Genomic DNA, 18,678 nt, shown 5'->3' with positions numbered 1-18,678 from the left:
TTACTTTCAATTGAACTTTCAATACTGAATGATCCCTGGAGAATGACACAATTCAAGGAGTTATATCTGCATGATTCCCTTTTTTTGTGTGGAAGACTTCTTTCTGTCTTGCACAAGTTTTGTAGGTCAGTGAAGCAAAGTAGCTTCCGTCTGTTCTTATAAACTAGTCATCAGGAAATATCTAAAAAATGCTTGCCCAGAACATAAAGTTGTCTAATGGGCAGAGTAGATTGTATGTTTCTCCCTTCCTACTTTCATTCTTTTCTAGGTTTAAAATTAATTACAGACACCACATTATAATATATATTGATATATGAAATGAATTAATTAGAATAAATTCAATGATACCTAACTTAAATTTATGAAACAGAAATAGAATTTATTAAACTACACATTCCATGTATGTCTATGTGAAGCTTGGAGTGAAATCATACTCAGCCTCAAATATTTCTCAAAAGCAGTCCACTTCACACTAAAGTATAAAGAATAAGTCTTCTCAGTTTAGAACCCAGAAGCTTCTTTCATCAAAGGGACTACTAAAGAAAATAGTAATTGGATGTGCTAATTCTAGCTGGGAAAAGAAAATCTTGGCTCAGATGGGCCAGAGGCTAGAGCTGTCAAAACTGGAGTATTACAGTGCATCACAGTTTTATAAGTAGCCAAAAACCTCTGATATTCTAAGATAAATCCACCTACCTAATTAAACAGTGCATTGATTCTTCATAATATTATCTGCACAACAAGGCTGATTATGTTTTTTTTAAAAATGCATTTTTATTAGTTTATCCAAGAGAAATTTTAAAAAGTAATAGAAAACTAGGAGGGAAGAGGGGAAAAGAAAAAAAGAAAATATGATGTAAAGAAAGAAAAAGGCACCGACTCTTTAGCACAGTAGAAGATAACATTACAACCTCAACTTTTTACTTTTACACAACAGTATATACTAGTCATTCTATAGCAACAAACCTATCTAATCAGCAAAAATAAATAAAAAATCAAATCAAAGTTTCAATTTTTTTAATTGCAATGACAAAATCCGGAAGCAATTTCCAAATAGAAACAAAATTAAATATATTCTCTTCTTTGGATAAAAGAGTCAATTTAATTTAATTTAATTTAATTTAATAATTTAATTTGTATACCGCCCTTCTCCCAAAGGACTCAGGGCGGTGAACAGGGCAATACATAATAAAAAACAGGATACAAAAATTAAAAAGTGATTAAACAACTATGCCCGTAGTAATTGATACATATTAAAAATTAAAACTAATTATAAAAAACCCAACCCCATCCCGTCAGACCAGGCCAGCTTGTTCAAAAAAGAAGGTTTTGAGATCGCGCCGGAAGGAGCGAAGGTCGGGGGCCATCCGGAGCTCGACCGGTAAGCGGTTCCATAGGTCTGGCGCGCCCACAGAAAACGCCCTCCCCCTGGGGGTCACCAATCGGCATTCTTTGATCGGAGGCACCCTGAGGAGGCCCTCTCTGTGGGAGCGCACTGGACGGAGGGAAGTTGACGCCGGCCGCAGGTGTTGCCATAGGTAATCTGGACCCATGCCATGAAGGGCTTTGTAAGTCATCACTAACACCTTGAACCTCACCCGGAGAGCAACTGGTAGCCAATGCAGCTCGCGGAGCAAAGGTGTAACATGGGAGTATCGGGAAACCCCCAAGACAACTCGCGCGGCTGCATTCTGCACCAGTTGAAGTCTCCGGGTGGACCTCAAGGGCAGCCCCATGTAGAGAGCATTACAGTAGTCTAGACGAGAAGTCACGAGCGCATGAGTGACTGTACGCAAGGCATCCCGGTCTAGATAGGGCCGCAACTGGCGCACCAGGCGAACCTAGGTAAAGCCCCCCCTAGTCACAGCTCCAATATGCTCTTCCAAAGAGAGCTGTGAATCTAGAAGGACCCCCAAGTTGCGAGCCCTATCTACGGGGGGTAATAGCTCACCCCCCATGGCCAGAGATGGAATAATCTGAATTTCCCAGGATGCCGGCACGAACAGCCACTCAGTCTTGTCAGGGTTGAGTCGAAGCCTGTTCCTCCCCATCCAGACCCGGACCGCCTCCAGGCAGCGGGACATCACGTCGAGGGCATCACTGGGGTGGTTTGGGGTCGAAATAAAAAGCTGGGTATCATCAGCATATTGATGATACCCAACTCCAAAGCCACGAATGATCTCACCCAGCGGCTTCATGTAGATGTTGAACAGGAGAGGCGAGAGAACCGATCCCTGAGGAACTCCACAAATGAGAGGTCAATTTGACCATGTCTACTTCCCCTTGTTGGGGGGAATAGTATATGCTTCTATTTACTCATTAATCTTTATAAACTCTCATAATTTATTTTAAAAGAATTATTTATATTAAAAGAAATATATCATTTCAATTTTTTAACCCTAAAGGGGAAAAAACACTTAGTTTTAATGTTTTAAAATAATTTTAAAATAATAATTTAAAAAATTGCTCAAATATTATATATAAAGGAAAAAACCATTTTAAACCCAGAATGCCAAACACAAAAGTACATTAAAGCTTTCATTCAAATATATATCACACCAATATATAATATATATTGATATATGAAATGAATTAATTAGAATAAATTCAATGATACCTAACTTAACTCCAATTAGCCCATTTGTTTTAAATCTTTCCCTCAAGTTTATCTTCATGGAGTAAAATATTTTCTTCTTTTATTTTCAAATTTGATCAATGATATTTTACAAACTTTGGGAGTTATTCAACATTACATAAAAGGACAGAAACATGCATATATAAACTCATTTTATAAATACAAAACTACTTTAGAGATTTCTTTCAATACATATATCAAACTAATAAAAATTCATCCTAATTAAATCATTAAATTTAAGTCACTCCCTCCAGCCTATCTTTATAGAATAAAGTCTTTTTCTTCTCAGAAGTGTCTATCAAATTTCTTTTCTTCAAGAAATTCTCAGCATTGTTGATATCCATGAAAAAGAGTCCCAAAGTTGTTCTGTTAAAAGTTGTAGATTATCATGGGACACTTCCTCGTAGAATAAGATCTTCACTGCTATGTCTATCGTATCTTTTTTTCTCAAAAGATTCTCAACCTTGTTGCTATCCATGTAGAAAAAATATCATACCTGACCTCTTAAAAATTGTGAATTTATTTGGCACACTTGTTTCAACTGCGCAAAGAGAGTTATATTCAAATTATCATCATAATAAAAGCTGGTGTCATATTTATATTCCAATTACAGTTAAGTTATTTGCATTGTCCAGTATTTGTGGAGTTGTCACAATCGGTTGTTAATTTTCTACACCTAATTGTGTCTCTTGTTCTTTTTTAATATCATTTATATAATTTATATCTTTACTCCCTACCCACTTTGTGGTATAAATGATTTTCTGTATGGAACTTTCAAAGATTTCCTTGATGACAGCTCAGGATTAAGCATCTTTGTAGTGGTAAAATTGTTATTTATTTATGTATTCCTTTTTCTGGCCAATCAGACTTCATGAAAATTGGAAAATTTCAGCCACCCACAACAAAGCAATCAGGGCTACAGATTATTTTAAAAATAGTAAAATAAATCCATAACTTTTATTCTTATGTTTCTCCATCAAATTTCAAAAGAAAGAATACTCTACAATGTAGTTGAGATGTTAGCAAAAATTGTTATTGTAATACTAATACATAAACATTCTCTGATAAGTTAGCTATCAGATCAGGAGTTCTAGAGGTGCTAGTGTCCATATGAATCTCCATTATTGGTTGGATATATTGTTAACATACAGAAGAGTAGTATGTAATTACAGTAGTGGCCAAAATTGTGGAAACGTTTTTGGGAAAAATACATTTGAGGTTTGATGGCTAATAACACCACTTTTTTGGAGTAGTACCATAAAATTATATATCAATGGAAAGATAATTTAATCAAGAATGTAATGTAACAAAGTTTGTTCAATTATCTGTATTCTATGAAAAGTTATAGCCAAATAACCAGAAAAAGGAAGCACAGGTTGATATCAGGTAGCTTTCTTTCATCTTATTGTAGCCAATGAGCATGAGTGTTTAGAGCGCCAATCAGATGTCATCTTGTTTTGGCAATGAGCCAATCAGATCACAGTAGGATTCAGTTATTGATGTCATGTATTGAAGCTGAGAGGAGGACATATGTCAGTGTGTTATGTGATCGCTATCAAGTTGATTGGATTTTTTTTCTTTCATTTAGTGAGCTTGTAAAACGTAATAAAATTAAAGTAATGGTGCAGTTGACTGGTCACCCAGAAAGTGATGTAAAATAGTATTATTAAATGAACAAGGCTAAAGTTATAAACAAATTAGAAGAAAAATTGGTGGAAACTTAACCAAAGGTGGCAAAGTTAACCAAAGTTTTTGAAGAGGTATAAAGAGACTCAGTCACTACAAAACCACACTGATAAATGCAGGAAAAGGTGCACAATAGCAAGTGATGATAGAAGAAAAGAGACTGTGCCTACGTGACAGAAGAAAATCATTTGGGTGTATACAAGATGAAATGACCCAATGCAATGTGAAGTTGAGTGCAAGGACTGTTCGGCGCAGACTGCAGGAATTTGGCCTAAAATCTAGAATTCCATGAAAAAAGCCACTTTTATCTCTCAAACAAAGATCGAAAAGACTAAACTGGGCTAAAACCCATGTTACCTAGACAGAGGAACAATGGGACAGTGTTATTTGGAGTGATGAAACCAAGATCTCCCTGTTTGTTAGTGATGGCATAAAATACGTAAGGAGAAGAATCGGAGAAGATTTGCATCCTGATTGGATTACATGTACCGTGAAACATCCAGTCAGTGTTATGATCTGGGATCGTATGACATCAAAAAGAGTGGGATTAATGGGGATATAAATGGCCAAAAATACATTAATGAAATACTTGAGCTCAAACTGAAGCTTTCCGCACATGATCTTTTCCAAGACAATGAAGCATGTATATTTCAACAGGATTCAGCTCCATGTAATGTTGCTGCTGTGTGCAAAAACTGGTTTCAAGATAATCATATTCCACTGCTAGAATGGCTTGGGAATAGTCCAGACCTTAACCCAATTGAAAATCTATGGAGCTGACTAAAGAAACTTGTTAGTCAGAAGCGACCCAGCAATAAAACCCAGTTAATAGAAGCAATCATTCAATATTGGTTTCACATTATAACAGCGGCAGAACTAAAGGACTTGGTTCACTCCATGGGAAGACGTTGTAAGGCCGTAATTCACGCTAAAGGTTATCCAACTAAGTATTAATTGACATGGTGATAATTTTTGTATATCTCATTTTTTTCTACATGTTTCACTTTTCTTCTTTATAACTGCTATTCTAATAGCAAGTTCTTCATAAAAATTATTGCATTACATTCTTGATTAAATTATCTTTTCATTGATATATAATTTTATGGTACTACTCCAAAAAAAGTGGTGTTATCAAACATCAAATGTACACTTTCCCAAAAGGTTTCCATAACACCACTTTTTTGGAGTAGTACCATAAAAGAGTGAGCGCCTGTTACTCGTCCCAGCTTCTGCCAATCTAGCAGTTCGAAAGCACGTAAAAATGCAAATAGAAAAATAGGGACCACTATGGTAGGAAGGTAACAGCGTTCCATGCGCCTTTTGTGTCTAGTCATGCCGGCCACATGACCATGGAGACATCCTTGGACAAGCACTGGCTCTTCGGCTTTGAAACGGAGATGAGCACTGGCCCCTAGAGTTGGAAACAACTAGCACGCATGTGCGGGGGAACCTTTATCTTTACCATAAAATTATATTTATATTTATATATATATAAATATATCTCATAATATTGTAAGATTTCTTCAGAGTTCATAATTTATTTCTGCTGATTCTCTAGAGCATAAAATAAGCATTTCATTTCTAATGCAGATGTGATGAATGCAGATTATGCTATCATTTTGGTTGTTTGGATCCTCCCTTGAAAAAATCTCCAAAGCAAACTGGCTATGGGTGGATTTGTCAAGAATGTGATTCTTCCTCATCTAAAGTAAGTTAATGAGTCTTATAAAAATGTAGATAAGATTTGCAAAAATATTTCAGAAAAGCTCATATTCAATTCCTACTATAGCTGTCATGGTTCCGACAAATGCAGTCCTTCAAAGAACTTCAAGGCATTGTTTACCTTAAAGAATGCAGATGTGATGACAATAGCATTGAAAGAGAAAATTCATGCTGCTGTTTTTTTTTTACAAAGCATAGAATGATATCCACAATTATTCAAGCTATGTTGTATTCTCAGTTATTTAATTGAAGAATGTTCTATACTTTTGAAGATTTTAATGGTGAATGTCTGCAATAATTCTTGAATCATACCATATTGCTAAATTATTTACTATAAGAGGCCTTTATTCTGTATATGTTGGTCTAAGAGATGCATTTAAAATGAAATTGAAAATATATGCAAATACAGTGCATTATTGCTAACTGCACTTAATTCTTTTGATACATGTATTTACTTATAAAGATTAGATGATTTAGTCTTCGTATCATTTATATGAATTCTGAAATAGACTATTGTAAGCCATGAAGCAAAATAAGATTGTAATTTTCTTTTCAAATGGAAGAATAAGTTATGCAGTGAATGTTATTAATCAAATTCTTTTTTGTTAAATGTATAATTTTTAGTGTAGGATCTTTATAACCATCCATTGGTTTTGGAACAGGTCTATTTGCAGAAGATCAAAAAGATCAAGGTGTATCTGTGTAGCTATACAATTAAATCTTCAACACTTTTTTATGTTCATAAAAGGGTTATAGCTTCAACTGCACAAAAGTCATCTTCATAACTCTTTTAATCTATTCTTTGATAGACACAGGGATTCTGAACATTGAAAAATATTTAAATGAAGTCTGGTTCCTGAGTGAACTAAAAATGGCTACAGTATTCTAGGCAATATTTCAAATTAAAACTGCTTGGAGAAAGCAGCATGAATAGAAATAATTTATTAATGTTTGCTTGCCAGCAATGTTAACTTAAAAATCAGATCTTTGATACATAGCAATCTTACCTCTTGTTTGTGATAATCTTGTTTGTGATAAAATGTAGTCTTTTAGCATGTTTGTACACTGCAAGTGTTAATTATTTAATGAGTGCTTCTAAGTTTTGCCAGTTTTTGCATTTAGTCAAGAAAATACCTTTATCAGTTGCAAACAGTTTTATTACCTGCATAAAACACAGCTGTGGAATGGGATCATGTGTCCATCTCATGGCTGTGTTTTCCCATCTAATTTAATTAGTGCATGATTTCTCCTTTCTATTCCACATTTCTCTGTAAGAGAGTAAAGTCAGAACCTTTTAGCACATTGGAATTCTTAGTTGGTGCCTTAATATTAACTTATATATACGTAGCTCATACAAACACAGATATACTGCTGGACCATGCATGAGAGAAATCCATTGGAAATGGAAAAGTAAGTAAATCTGTCCTGATTGATATTCTTTATTTATAACAATGAATTGCACAGCCAATTTGTCAACACCACTTTTTCTTTCCACCATTAAATCTTATTTTCTATATCCCTCAGAAGTTTCATGTATATTTTCAAACAGTGAAATAGCAATGCTTTCTTTTCAGTTTTTAGTTTTTGCATATAGTATTCTTCTAACAGTGAAATTAGAGTCAGAAAGGATCATTCCAAATTATAAGAGAATATTAGCGAGCAGTGCGGTGGCCTAGAGGTGAAGATGCTCACCTCCCAGTTGGAAGGTTGAGATTTCAATCATAGGCAATGGCAGATGTTTCTCTATCAGGACACAAAGAAAAAATACCTGCTGCAAATTCCATGTAGGCATCAGGAAGGGTATCCAGCCAGTAAACTGAGCTTCATTCAGTCACCCCGACTCCACCCTCCACCTACTATTAAAGCCATCAACCTAATGTAAACTATAAAATAAATTAAATAATAACTATATTACCGGTACTTGAAGAATAATATGGCTATATAAACATTATATACACTGTATGTAATAATATATATCAGAAACTTCATGCTATTAGTTCTTTCATAAAAACATAAAGGTGCTTGTATTCTATAGTGCTAGTACTAATCCTTGTGTAATCTGTGTTCACAATGCAAACATTCATTTATTGTTTATATCTTGATAAATTAATGTGTTCGTTTAGATAGGGAACATGTTTTATTGTTTATTTATTTATTAAACTTATTTGCCACCCATCTCTTTGGGAAGTTTACAACAATAAAACAAAAAATGATAAAAAATGTAAAAAACAACAATAAACAAATAAAACAAAAATAAACAGTGGAAGTAAAATAACATGAAAGATGAGCAAATGGAGAGCAGGAAGTACAGGGGGAGGTGGAATCACCTACTTAATCCAGCAACCACTTCCAGGAACCGAGTGACTGAGCACAGGGAATTCTGATGCAGGAAGGGCCGCGGCTGGTGCACTAACTGAAATTGTATTTAAATGTAGTAAATACAGTTAAAATAATCAACTTTCTTTTTTTCACAATATGTTATACAACTTATACAAACAAGCTGCATTTTAACTGAATCAACTTCTTGCTCACTTCTTAAAAGATATGATATTGAAAGAGAAAGTCTGTATTACTTAAAAATTAACTATTAATAGAGAGATCTATGAAAGTGACTACCATTTTGAGAAAAAAATAAGCCACTGGATAGAAATCCATTGATGAAAATTATTTGCTACTTTATAATCTAGTTTTTTTAAATAACTTTGTGTCATTTCATAAATTTACTTCGAAGCAGTGATCAGAATTTTGTGGAATCAGTCTTGGAATCACATTTTGACTATAAGAATAAGAAATGGAATGTAATGTTTTGGAATATGAGGTAACCTGTAAAAAATTATAAATCTTTTATTCTTTTTGCATTAAGAGATTGTAACTCACTTAATTTGCTAAAAAAAATTGTTTCCCTTGCAGCAAAGTAAGTTGGTGACATACAACACTATTTGAGCATAAAGGTGTAATAAAGTGCATAAGGAGACCTTTGAACTATTGAGGACAAAACAGCTATTTCACCCAAATATCCTTATTCTCAGTTTTAAGTAGCCTTGAAAATTGATTAATCATTCTATATTGTGCCCGTTGTACGCATTGCTGAGGATCTCCTGACTTCTTTTGTTGCTTGCCTTGACTTGTATATGGATCTTTTATTTTATTTTATTTTTATTTTAACTTTTTAACCCCTTTTAACACTGCATTTTAACCTACCCATTTTAACCTATTTTTAACCCATTTTTAAATCTGTTTTAACCCTTGGTTGAGTTTTTATAATAGTCAAAGATTTTTTTATAAAGGATATATACTGGAGAGGCTACCATTGTTTTACCTACATTTTAACAACTCTACAAGCCAGGGTTACCAAGAATGGGGAAAAGGAGAAAGAGACAGCATGTTCACTCGGCAGCACAGAGTTCTTCCAAGCCACTGAAGCAGCAAAAAATGGAAGATTTCGCTGCAAATAGACAGCCTGCTGCAGTAAGTAACTCATCTGTATGCAACTCATGGAATGGAATATAGAACTTTCTGTTTCTCTCACAGAAAATAGCTCCCCTCCCTGGAATTCAGCACCCACTTTTCCTGCACAGGATGGGATAGTAACAAACTTAGCAAGGGAGAATGAAACAGATCTCCTTTCCAGACAATATTTGCTCACAGCTCAAACTGTAAATTCAATCTACGAACTTTTATCAATTGTCACAAATAAGGTTGACTGCTTGAAAGAGTCTTTTGCACAGTTTATCAGCAGTCAAACGAACATTACAGAAGGACCCAGGAGAACACATAATGATAGACATGGGATGGCTAATGCATAAATGGAAACTAGGATAGGCCCCTCTCTCCCTTCTATAAAGGAGAGAGGAAAGAATATCCACAAAGAAAACAACAATCAGATAGTTCTAGAGGTGACCATTATAATCTCAGTTTACAGACAAACTAGGTTACCTTGCAAATCTACAACAACAGAAGGAATAGAGGACGTTGGAGTGATAGAAAAGCTGTTAGGCAGTCTCTGAGCCAGCTGCTCCACTGCGAGTATACTCAGATTGATTTATTACATGTAGAGTGGCTGCCAGCAAGAAGGCAATGTATGCAGATTTTGTTATCCTTCAAGCAGTCCATAATTCCCTCAATGCTTTTTAGCACTTCCTGAGCAGTTTTTCAATATTTCCAGTATGTGTCTTCCGCTCAGGGAATCTGCGCCTACTCCTGGTTCAGTCTCTCTATGAGGGAACTATTGCTCCTAAATCCTAGCAGCAACAGACCTCATACTGATAAGTTTGAAGCACGGGCAACTAAATCAACCTTGAGAACACAGAGAAGTGATCCAGAGTTACCCACAGTCACTGATTCTGCTGAGGGTGTGCCAGAAGAAATGTTGATAGACTTTAACGCTATATTGCCAGAACCTGAGCAAGCTAACTATACACAGAGACTGTATGATTTAAAAGGAGCATTGACAATAACTACTCAATCTAATACATTAAATAACAATTTTTATAACTATCCTCCAACAAGTGCCCCTATGGAGAACTTGAACTGACTATATGAAGGCCAGTGCAAGAAAAATACTTTAAACATCATGTCATGGAATGTAGCCGGGTGGTATCATTCCAGAGGCCTTAATCACTCTGATCCTTTGAAAGGTAAGGATATTATATTGGTGCAAGAGACTTGGACTATTGATGATCTCCTGCTTAATGACTATTATTCATATAAGCTGAAAGCAAGGCCAAGCAGGGGCCCAGGGAGACTGAAAGGAGAGCTGGGTATATTTATTTTTACCAACTTGAGAGCAGAGTCCACACTTATTACCCCTTTAAACTATTCAGCTATGGCCCTTCTCCTCAAGTGGGACTCAGTCCTGCTTTTGATAATTAATGTTTATCTCCCTCCTTCACTAAGAAAAGCTGAAACCACTGCTTTATGTCTGGAGTTGGAACACTACGTTAATTAACAACTCATGGAACACTCAAATGCCAGGGTCCTACTAGGGGGAGACTTTAATGCCAGATTGTGACCAGATCATTATACATTATTCATGAAACAACATCAATACCCACCATGGAAGTCCCTATGCAAATCAACACCCCCCTCATACGACTCTCTAAAGACAGTAGACCTAACTATGCTGGCCTCTGTCTTGCAAAGTTGGCAAATAAATTTAACTTCTTCATATCTAACGGCTCATGGTCTGGTGACTATCCTGGTTTCAGGGTCCAAAACTAGCACCATTGGCTACATCTTAACTTCTATGGACTTAGTACATTATCTAGAAAATTTTGAAGTCCTGCCTTACCTACAAAGTGATCATCTTTCTCTGTGTATATACATGAAGCCCTTTATCAGGCAGATACCCTCCAAGGACCATTTTATCCCTGCAGTCTCTACAGCCGGCCTAACAAGATGTCGGGTCAAATGGATGCAACAACTTGATCAGAAGGTAAGGAGAGCCCTAACAGAGGATAATTTTCAAAAAATCCGTGCAGCCTTTATATCAGCCAACCCAACTCAAGATTTATTAGAACTATATAAAAGTTTAGTTTATGAGCTACAACCATTATTAGCACATGACTGAAATTTCTCAGTTAAGAGGGCCTGTACCACCTCCAAACCATGGTTTGATAAGGATTGTGTAGAAGCCAAGAAAGCGCTTAACTTGGCATACAAGGAGTACAAAAGTGAGACTGGATATGGCAATAAAGCAATTCTTAAACAGTTACTTACACTTAAAAAACAATTCAAGCAATTGATTGCATTCAAGAAGAAACAGGACACAAGGTCTTCCTGGGAACAGCTCATTGTGGCAGCAAAGCAAAAGAGCTCTTCTTTGGGTGTCTAATAGCTTGCCACTCTGAAAGAATCTACACCCCATTAGACTGTTATATATCTTCTATAACCTGGGAACTTCATTTTCTGAGAATGTATGAAGACCCCTCCAGCGAGAGTACAAGGTCTATAATGAAGGATTTACCTGAGTGGCCTCCAGTTTCAGAGTCTGAAATTAAATCCTTCATTGGCCAACTCAGAATCGGGAAGGCTCCAGGAGCTGACTTCATTTTGGCCAAATTACTAAAGAATAATATGGAGTGGTGGATACCCGTCCTGGCAGTGCTATTCACCTATATAGACTCCACCGGCTATGTCCCAGAGGATTGGGGCTTGGCAATTGTGGTCCCAATTTATAAAAAGGGAAAGAGAGACAACTCTGCCAACTACAAACCAATAAGTCTGCTAAATATAATCATCAAACTCTATGCCAAACACCTTCAAGATAAATTAAAGGAGTGGCTGGATCTTGAGAACCTGATTGCCGAAGAACAAGCCAGGTTTAGAGAGGGGAGAGGCGCCATAGATCAGTGCTTAGTTCTTCATCATTTGATTGAAAAATATGCATCAGATAGATCTGTATCATTATACGCTGCCTTTATAGATCTTAAGGCAGCTTTTGACATGGTTACAAGGACTAAGCTATGGGAGAAGCTGGAAGCTGGCTCAATTGATCACAGACTCCTTCATCTGTTACGTGCCTTTCATACCAAAACATCCCTCAGGTGGGGTGTAATATGCAAGGGTCTCTCTCGAAGTCCATTGAAACTCAAAAGGGGGTTAAACGGGTGGATTTTGGCCCCCTTGCTTTACATAAATAATATGGTAAAATGGTTAAATAATCCAAATTACCACCCCCAAAAAATAAGTGACTGAAGCATTGCTTTGCTGATCTATGCAGATGACGCTGTGATTCTCTCCGGGACTCCAGTTGGCCTTAAAAGAGCCTTGAGAGTCCTTGTCCAGTATTGCAAATACAATAAACTGGAGATAAATTATGAGAAAACAAAGGTTATGGCTTTTGCAAAAAGGCCAAAACGGTACTCATGGTATTTAAATAGCCACAAAATAGAGCAGGTAACCACCTTTAAGTACCTAGGGGTGGTCATCCGTGCCACTGGTTCACAAAAAGCACATGGAGGATACACGGCTGCCTCTGGCCAATGATCAACGAATGCCATTCATAATTTTTTCCACACAAAGGGAGGACACTATGTTCCAGCTGCAATTAAGCTCTTTCTGGCCAAGTCGCTAGCATAGCTTCTCTACGGGACCTTGCTTGGCCCCTCAGCTTCGTGTTTTACACCACTGGAAAGAGTTCAATCCAAATTTATCAGAACAATTCTCCAGATGCCGCGCTGTGTCCCAAATGCACTTCTGCACCTGGAGACAGGATTGATAAAAGTTGAAGCAAGAATCTGTATAACTTCCTTAAACATCTGGCTAAGGCTTAATTGCTTTCTGTAAGGCCTTGCTCCATTAATTCTACAAGATAAATGCTCCTCTTCATGGATCAAGGCAGTCGAGTCCAACCTTGCCAAACTAGGCTTCTCGTCAGCCTCAATTCTCAAATTGGACTACAACCAAGCAAAACAAATCTTGCATCAAAGTGTAGAGGACATTGAGAGGCAAGGTTTCTGCTGTTTTTGGCTCTAGACTCTACTAAATATGTGGTTATACCTGCCAGGTATCTTAGTCAGGTGGAGTCAGTAAACCACTGGAAAGCATTCTCGCTTGCACGGTGCCATGCGTTTCCATCGGCCATCCTGTACAGCAAATATAAAAAGACACCACTGTCTGAAAGACTCTGCTCCTGTGGCTCAGGAGAGGTGGAGACCATTGGACACATGCTCCTTCGATGTTCCTTCTACAGAGCTATTCAGAAAAAACATCCTCCCCATAATTGATAGGTATCCTGGTCGTTCGAAAAGTATTTATTTCCAGTGGCTGCTTAAGGATGAGCAGGCAATGATCACGGCACAGGTGGCTAGATTCTATGCAGCAGCATTGGGGATTTGCCAGAAACATAATCATTTTAGATCTTTTTAAATAATCTTTTATAATTAATTTTATTACGTGTTTTATCCAGTGTTAGACTATACTCAATGTATTTTTATTATCAGGTCAGTATGATTCAGCTTTTCTGAAGCTAGCTAGTTTTTGATATACTGTCTGTAAAAGTAGGCAGACCTTGGTCACCCATTGATTACATCATTAATTGTAATATATTGCTATGTCCTCTTGTGATGGTTCTGTTTAGTTTTGTTTTATTTGAATGTTTAATTTATGTGTTGGCCTTTGAGTGTAATAAATTGATTGATTGATTGACTTGTATATGGTGGACCATACTATTAATGTCTTTGTCTAATTTTAAATACGATGGCTTGAGAAAAATATGGAAAAGGATTGAGGCTGTATGTATAACCTGCTATTAAAAAAAATAGCACCATTCCATTTTGCAAGTCAATGAAGATTTGTTAATATGGGGCACAAGTGATTTTTGCCTTTTCTGTCACTAAAAGTGGCTGTTGAAGGAACAGCACATTCTTTAAAATATTCCCTTTTTATAAGAAAAGTTTTAAAAAATGGAAAATGTTTTAGAAATAGTACATATATAAACATCACTGTTACAAGGCAATAATATGAATTAAAAAGGCAACATTGCTTCTGCTGAAAGATTTTCTTAATAATTTTTAAAAAGATATTATTTGAATATGTACTTTTGAAGACTGTTATTCAAACAGGTTATTGTAGAAGGCACTAGAATCTGGGGTTGAAAAAAAATGAAATATAAACTTTAATTGTTTCACATTTTAATTTCACTAATCTAGAATAACTCAGTTGCATGGTGATGAGTGCACCATTTGAGGACCTGAAGGGCCAGATTGGAGATAGATTATCTTGGAGGAGTTCTGTATATTTGGTCACTAAGAGTTAATATTAGTGTGATGATGCATAATAAAATTACAATTTCAGTGTTTCAATGTTTTTTGAAATAGAAAAAAAGTTTTTAAGAAGATAGTCTGCTAGAATAGAATCTTTATTTTAAAACAGCAATAGGGCAAATTTTCACATATAAATCCAGGACTCTCAGTATAATTACTGTCAAAAATATTATAGCCATTGACAGGACCCAACTACATAAGTTGATTTGGCTCAGCCTTTTTCTTAAAACAACAGTGTTCAGTAGTTATTTATCTAGTGTTGCATAATGCATAATCTAGAACAGGTGATTTGTTTTCCTAGAGATTTCCAGATTTCACTGGATGTTGTGTAAATATTACTTGAGCAATCAATGTTAGTTACAGTGTAATGACTTCATAATCACTTGTGAAAAAAATGTGTGCTACTTTGCACAAAGTTTTGCGAGCAAAAACAAAGTTATATACTACTTGCATAAAGATGAAAATGGGTTTCTTAGAAGGTACTTAGGCTAATTAAAATAGGAGAAAGAAGAAAGATTTCTTTAGACTTTATCATGCTTCGCATTCTTTACTGAAAGCAATTTGCTTTTTCCATACAGGAGAATCAAGTACTACAGTAACATCTAATTTTAATTTAGGTTAAGAGAGTATGTTTGAAACTAATATGCAGATAGTCCTTGGTTTCTTTTCCATTTTTCAAAATTGTTTTCCAAAGCAGCATACTCTGTCTTTAGTAAATAAGAGTACTTGCTACAGAATATAAAGGCAATGCATTCATTTTGTTCCTAATATTTGTCAAGGAGTTTTCAGTTTTAAGAGCTTGGATTTGCCTGCCATCTGTGAAGTGTGGGCTTGCCTCTGTCCCTTGAAACTAATGCTTAACTGGAACTTGCCCTGTACTTTTCATTTCTACTAACTGCAAAATACCTTATGTGTTAAATATAGGGTGAAGTGGATGGAATGAAAAACAAGTATCAGGTAATTGTTAAACATGTAAAATTAGATATTTATTTTCTAATTTAAATAACAGTGATTGTTGGCATATATACATTGATAATACTGTTAATTATTTTGCATTACAATTCCATTTATATTTTATGGAATACAGACCCACAAAATAATTGTATGTCCATTGCAGTGTAAAGCCAAAACTATAGATTGTATTAAGCTCACCAATAATTTCTGCAAGAAAAGAAACCTCTTTTGCAAAGAACTGAAAAAGGAGCTAACTCAAGGCAAAAGTGAACACTGGTTTGTGCTAGCTATATTTAAGTAAATCCTTAGATTTGTTGACAAAAGCCCTTCTGGCTTTAAGATAGAGTAAGTCTTCAAAAAGGTACTTTAACTTTTCAAGAAATGAGATTCATGGGTAAAGTAATGTATGTATGTACCAACAATGGCTGAATTTCTCCCTTTTGACAAACCACTTAGATCTCATTAACTTGTCAGGTTCCATCAGTGAACCAGATTTAAATCCCCAAGTATGCTTGGAAGAATGCCCCTAACTTTTTCAAATGGACATAATTCCCTTCATTCAGAGGGTGCATGCTTTCATATCTGAACTGCTTATGTTACTTTTGGGCTAATTCACGATGCTGCTTTCATCAAGGATCATGTGAATGTTTTGGCAGCATTGTTTTACCATTCATCATGCTTTGTCAATTTTGTACATTGCTGTACAAGTTCTTGCATTTGGAGGGGAAGGTTTCTTTTTAAACACATAAACCACATAACTAAAGAATTTGAAAAGACATTAGAGAATATCTACCACTCACTGAATACATGATTTGTGATATAACTCAGACGTTTATTATAGATGATATTTAGTCTTTCTTAGCAGAACTAAGGAAAGTCTATTCCTTCCAAGTAAATCTGTCCTGTAGTTGCACAGTTCTTACTTCTATAATTTTCAGAAATTAATTCTGTTTCCTTACAAGTTGATTTCTGTACTTCCCTTTGGAGCAACAGAGAACAAGTCTACTCCATTTTCTTCAGAATGGCTCTTAAAATATTTAAGAATATTTCTGCTTTCCAGATTAAACACTAATAGTAGCTTGAACTACTAATATAGAACTTATTTTGTAAGCTACCCAGAATCACTGAGAATGAGTCGGTAGCCATGCAAATATTCTTAAATAAATAAAAATGTAAACCCATGCCTTTGAAAAATAGCAGCTTGATACTTCTATATGCTTTGGACTATAATTCCTAATTATCCAGTCAGAATATTTAGTTATGAGGAATGGTTAAGAGTGCAAGATTGGAGATGAAGCAACTTGGGTAAAAAAGGGTACTTAAATATTTAATATTAAATGTCCAGTCAAACTTAGTGAATTCCTGCCTGATTTTATCAAATTTCTAAGTTATTTATATTGATGATGCTTGGAACATAATATGCAGACGCATTAATAGTCACTTACTGTAAATATTGTCCTCAAAAAAAGTTATGTTGACATACATTCTAGTAAAAACAGGCACACCTATTATAACATTTTATTTATTTATATCCTGTCTTTATTATTTGTATACATAACTCAAGGAGGCAAACATACTAATAGTCTTTCCTCCTCTTATTTTCCCACAACAATCTTATGTGGTAGGTTGACTGAAAGAAAGTTATTCGCCTAAGGTCACCCGACTGGCTTTTATGCCTAAGATGAGACTAAAACTCACAGACTCCTGGTTTCTAGCCTGGAGTCTTGGATCTAATATCAATAGCACTAAACACTGTCTTGAAAAATGGACCACAGTGATTCTCATAGTTTTATAGTTTCAAATTGGATGTGCATCTTTTTACTGGAGAATTGTCAAGCTGTCATGTTAGAATATGTAAGATTTTATATGATAAACTATATTTAGCAAAGAACTATAGCTGAATTTGCCAACCCTTCCTAGTCCGAAAAATCATTTTGATAATGAGTTCTGCAGGATATCCATGATGTTTTTGACTTCCCAAAAAGATGCTAAATTGTATAAACTCTGCACGCTATAGACCATCTACCTGAGTGTATCAAATAACTATTGCCTTGGACATATTACTTTTATTATTTCTTCTTTTTTTTGTAGACTTGTTATTGCACTTTGCTCTGATCACATTTAATCAGCTACTGCATTTAGAAAATGAAATATAACAGACTGAGCAAAATCTGCATCAGACAAGTTTGTCCTAAAGTGAAGTCCTAAGAATTGTAACATGAATAGCTTGAGTGGGCAAACTGCTGAGGAGCACATTCATTACAAAACTTGTATCACTGTGTTGGAAACACATTCCACACCTATGCAAGAATATTTGCTGTGTAGATGGCAAAGTCATATTTGCCAGTTAGAATAGTAATGAAAATAAATGAACAGACATTCCATTTTTTTTAATTGAGAGCCATATAATGTAATTAACAACCAATGGTAGATAGTGAATACCAACTAAAATAAATTTTAGAATAATTCTTCATAATTTTGTTAGCTGCTGCCTTTCTTTTGCATTAAAAAGGTTCAGAAATATTATGTAAGGTTGGAAACAATGAATTACTGTATTTGCTTTAAAATATAATTCCGACAGTATATTATTTTCTTGTTCCTCCCCAAGCAACAGCAATTTTACCATTTGTCTGAAAAGTAGATTTTAGGAATTGTACAAACTAATATTACAAAATAACTTCTATCTCCTGGCCCATGAAAAGCAGCTCTTATTTTTAAAAGGAAGATCAGAAGCATTTCGGTGTGTATAACAATTAATTAATTTTCCATATGTGTCTCTTTAAGCCACTGGCATAATGGAAAGCTACTTCCTGTGCTGAAGATATAGGTTTCAAACACAAGGCAATGGAATTAAAATAAAATGTGCCTCAAGCAGATTGGTGTCAGGTGTTATGGCTTTGATGCTAAGTCTTCAAA

The 18,678-nt window shown here is 35.4% G+C and overlaps 1 protein-coding gene across 8 annotated transcripts in view; it reads left to right on the top strand.

The window, feature by feature from the left end:
* The window catches only part of PHF14 (PHD finger protein 14), a 162,452-nt gene that overhangs the window by 85,089 nt on the left and 58,685 nt on the right, over nt 1–18,678 (top strand). For 3 of the 8 annotated variants that reach the window (XR_014028513.1, XR_014028515.1, XR_014028516.1), the window contains exons 17-21: nt 5,912–6,029; nt 7,392–7,453; nt 8,778–8,861; nt 9,331–9,511; nt 15,733–15,765. Coding sequence is in view for 4 of the 8 variants with exons in the window: in XM_081344064.1 (XP_081200190.1) it covers nt 5,912–6,029; nt 7,392–7,453; nt 15,733–15,751 (199 nt within the window). In the remaining 4 variants the exon portion in view is untranslated. The remainder of the gene's footprint in view (nt 1–5,911; nt 6,030–7,391; nt 7,454–8,777; nt 8,862–9,330; nt 9,512–15,732; nt 15,766–18,678) is intronic. The other 5 variants (XR_014028514.1, XM_081344066.1, XM_081344063.1 and 2 more) reach the window with 3 other exon arrangements.

The sequence above is a fragment of the Vipera berus genome (genome assembly GCF_964194415.1).
Source record: "Vipera berus genome assembly, chromosome: Z".
In the NCBI taxonomy this organism is placed as follows: Eukaryota; Metazoa; Chordata; class Lepidosauria; order Squamata; family Viperidae; genus Vipera; species Vipera berus.
This window is presented reverse-complemented; position numbering and strand designations above follow the sequence as displayed.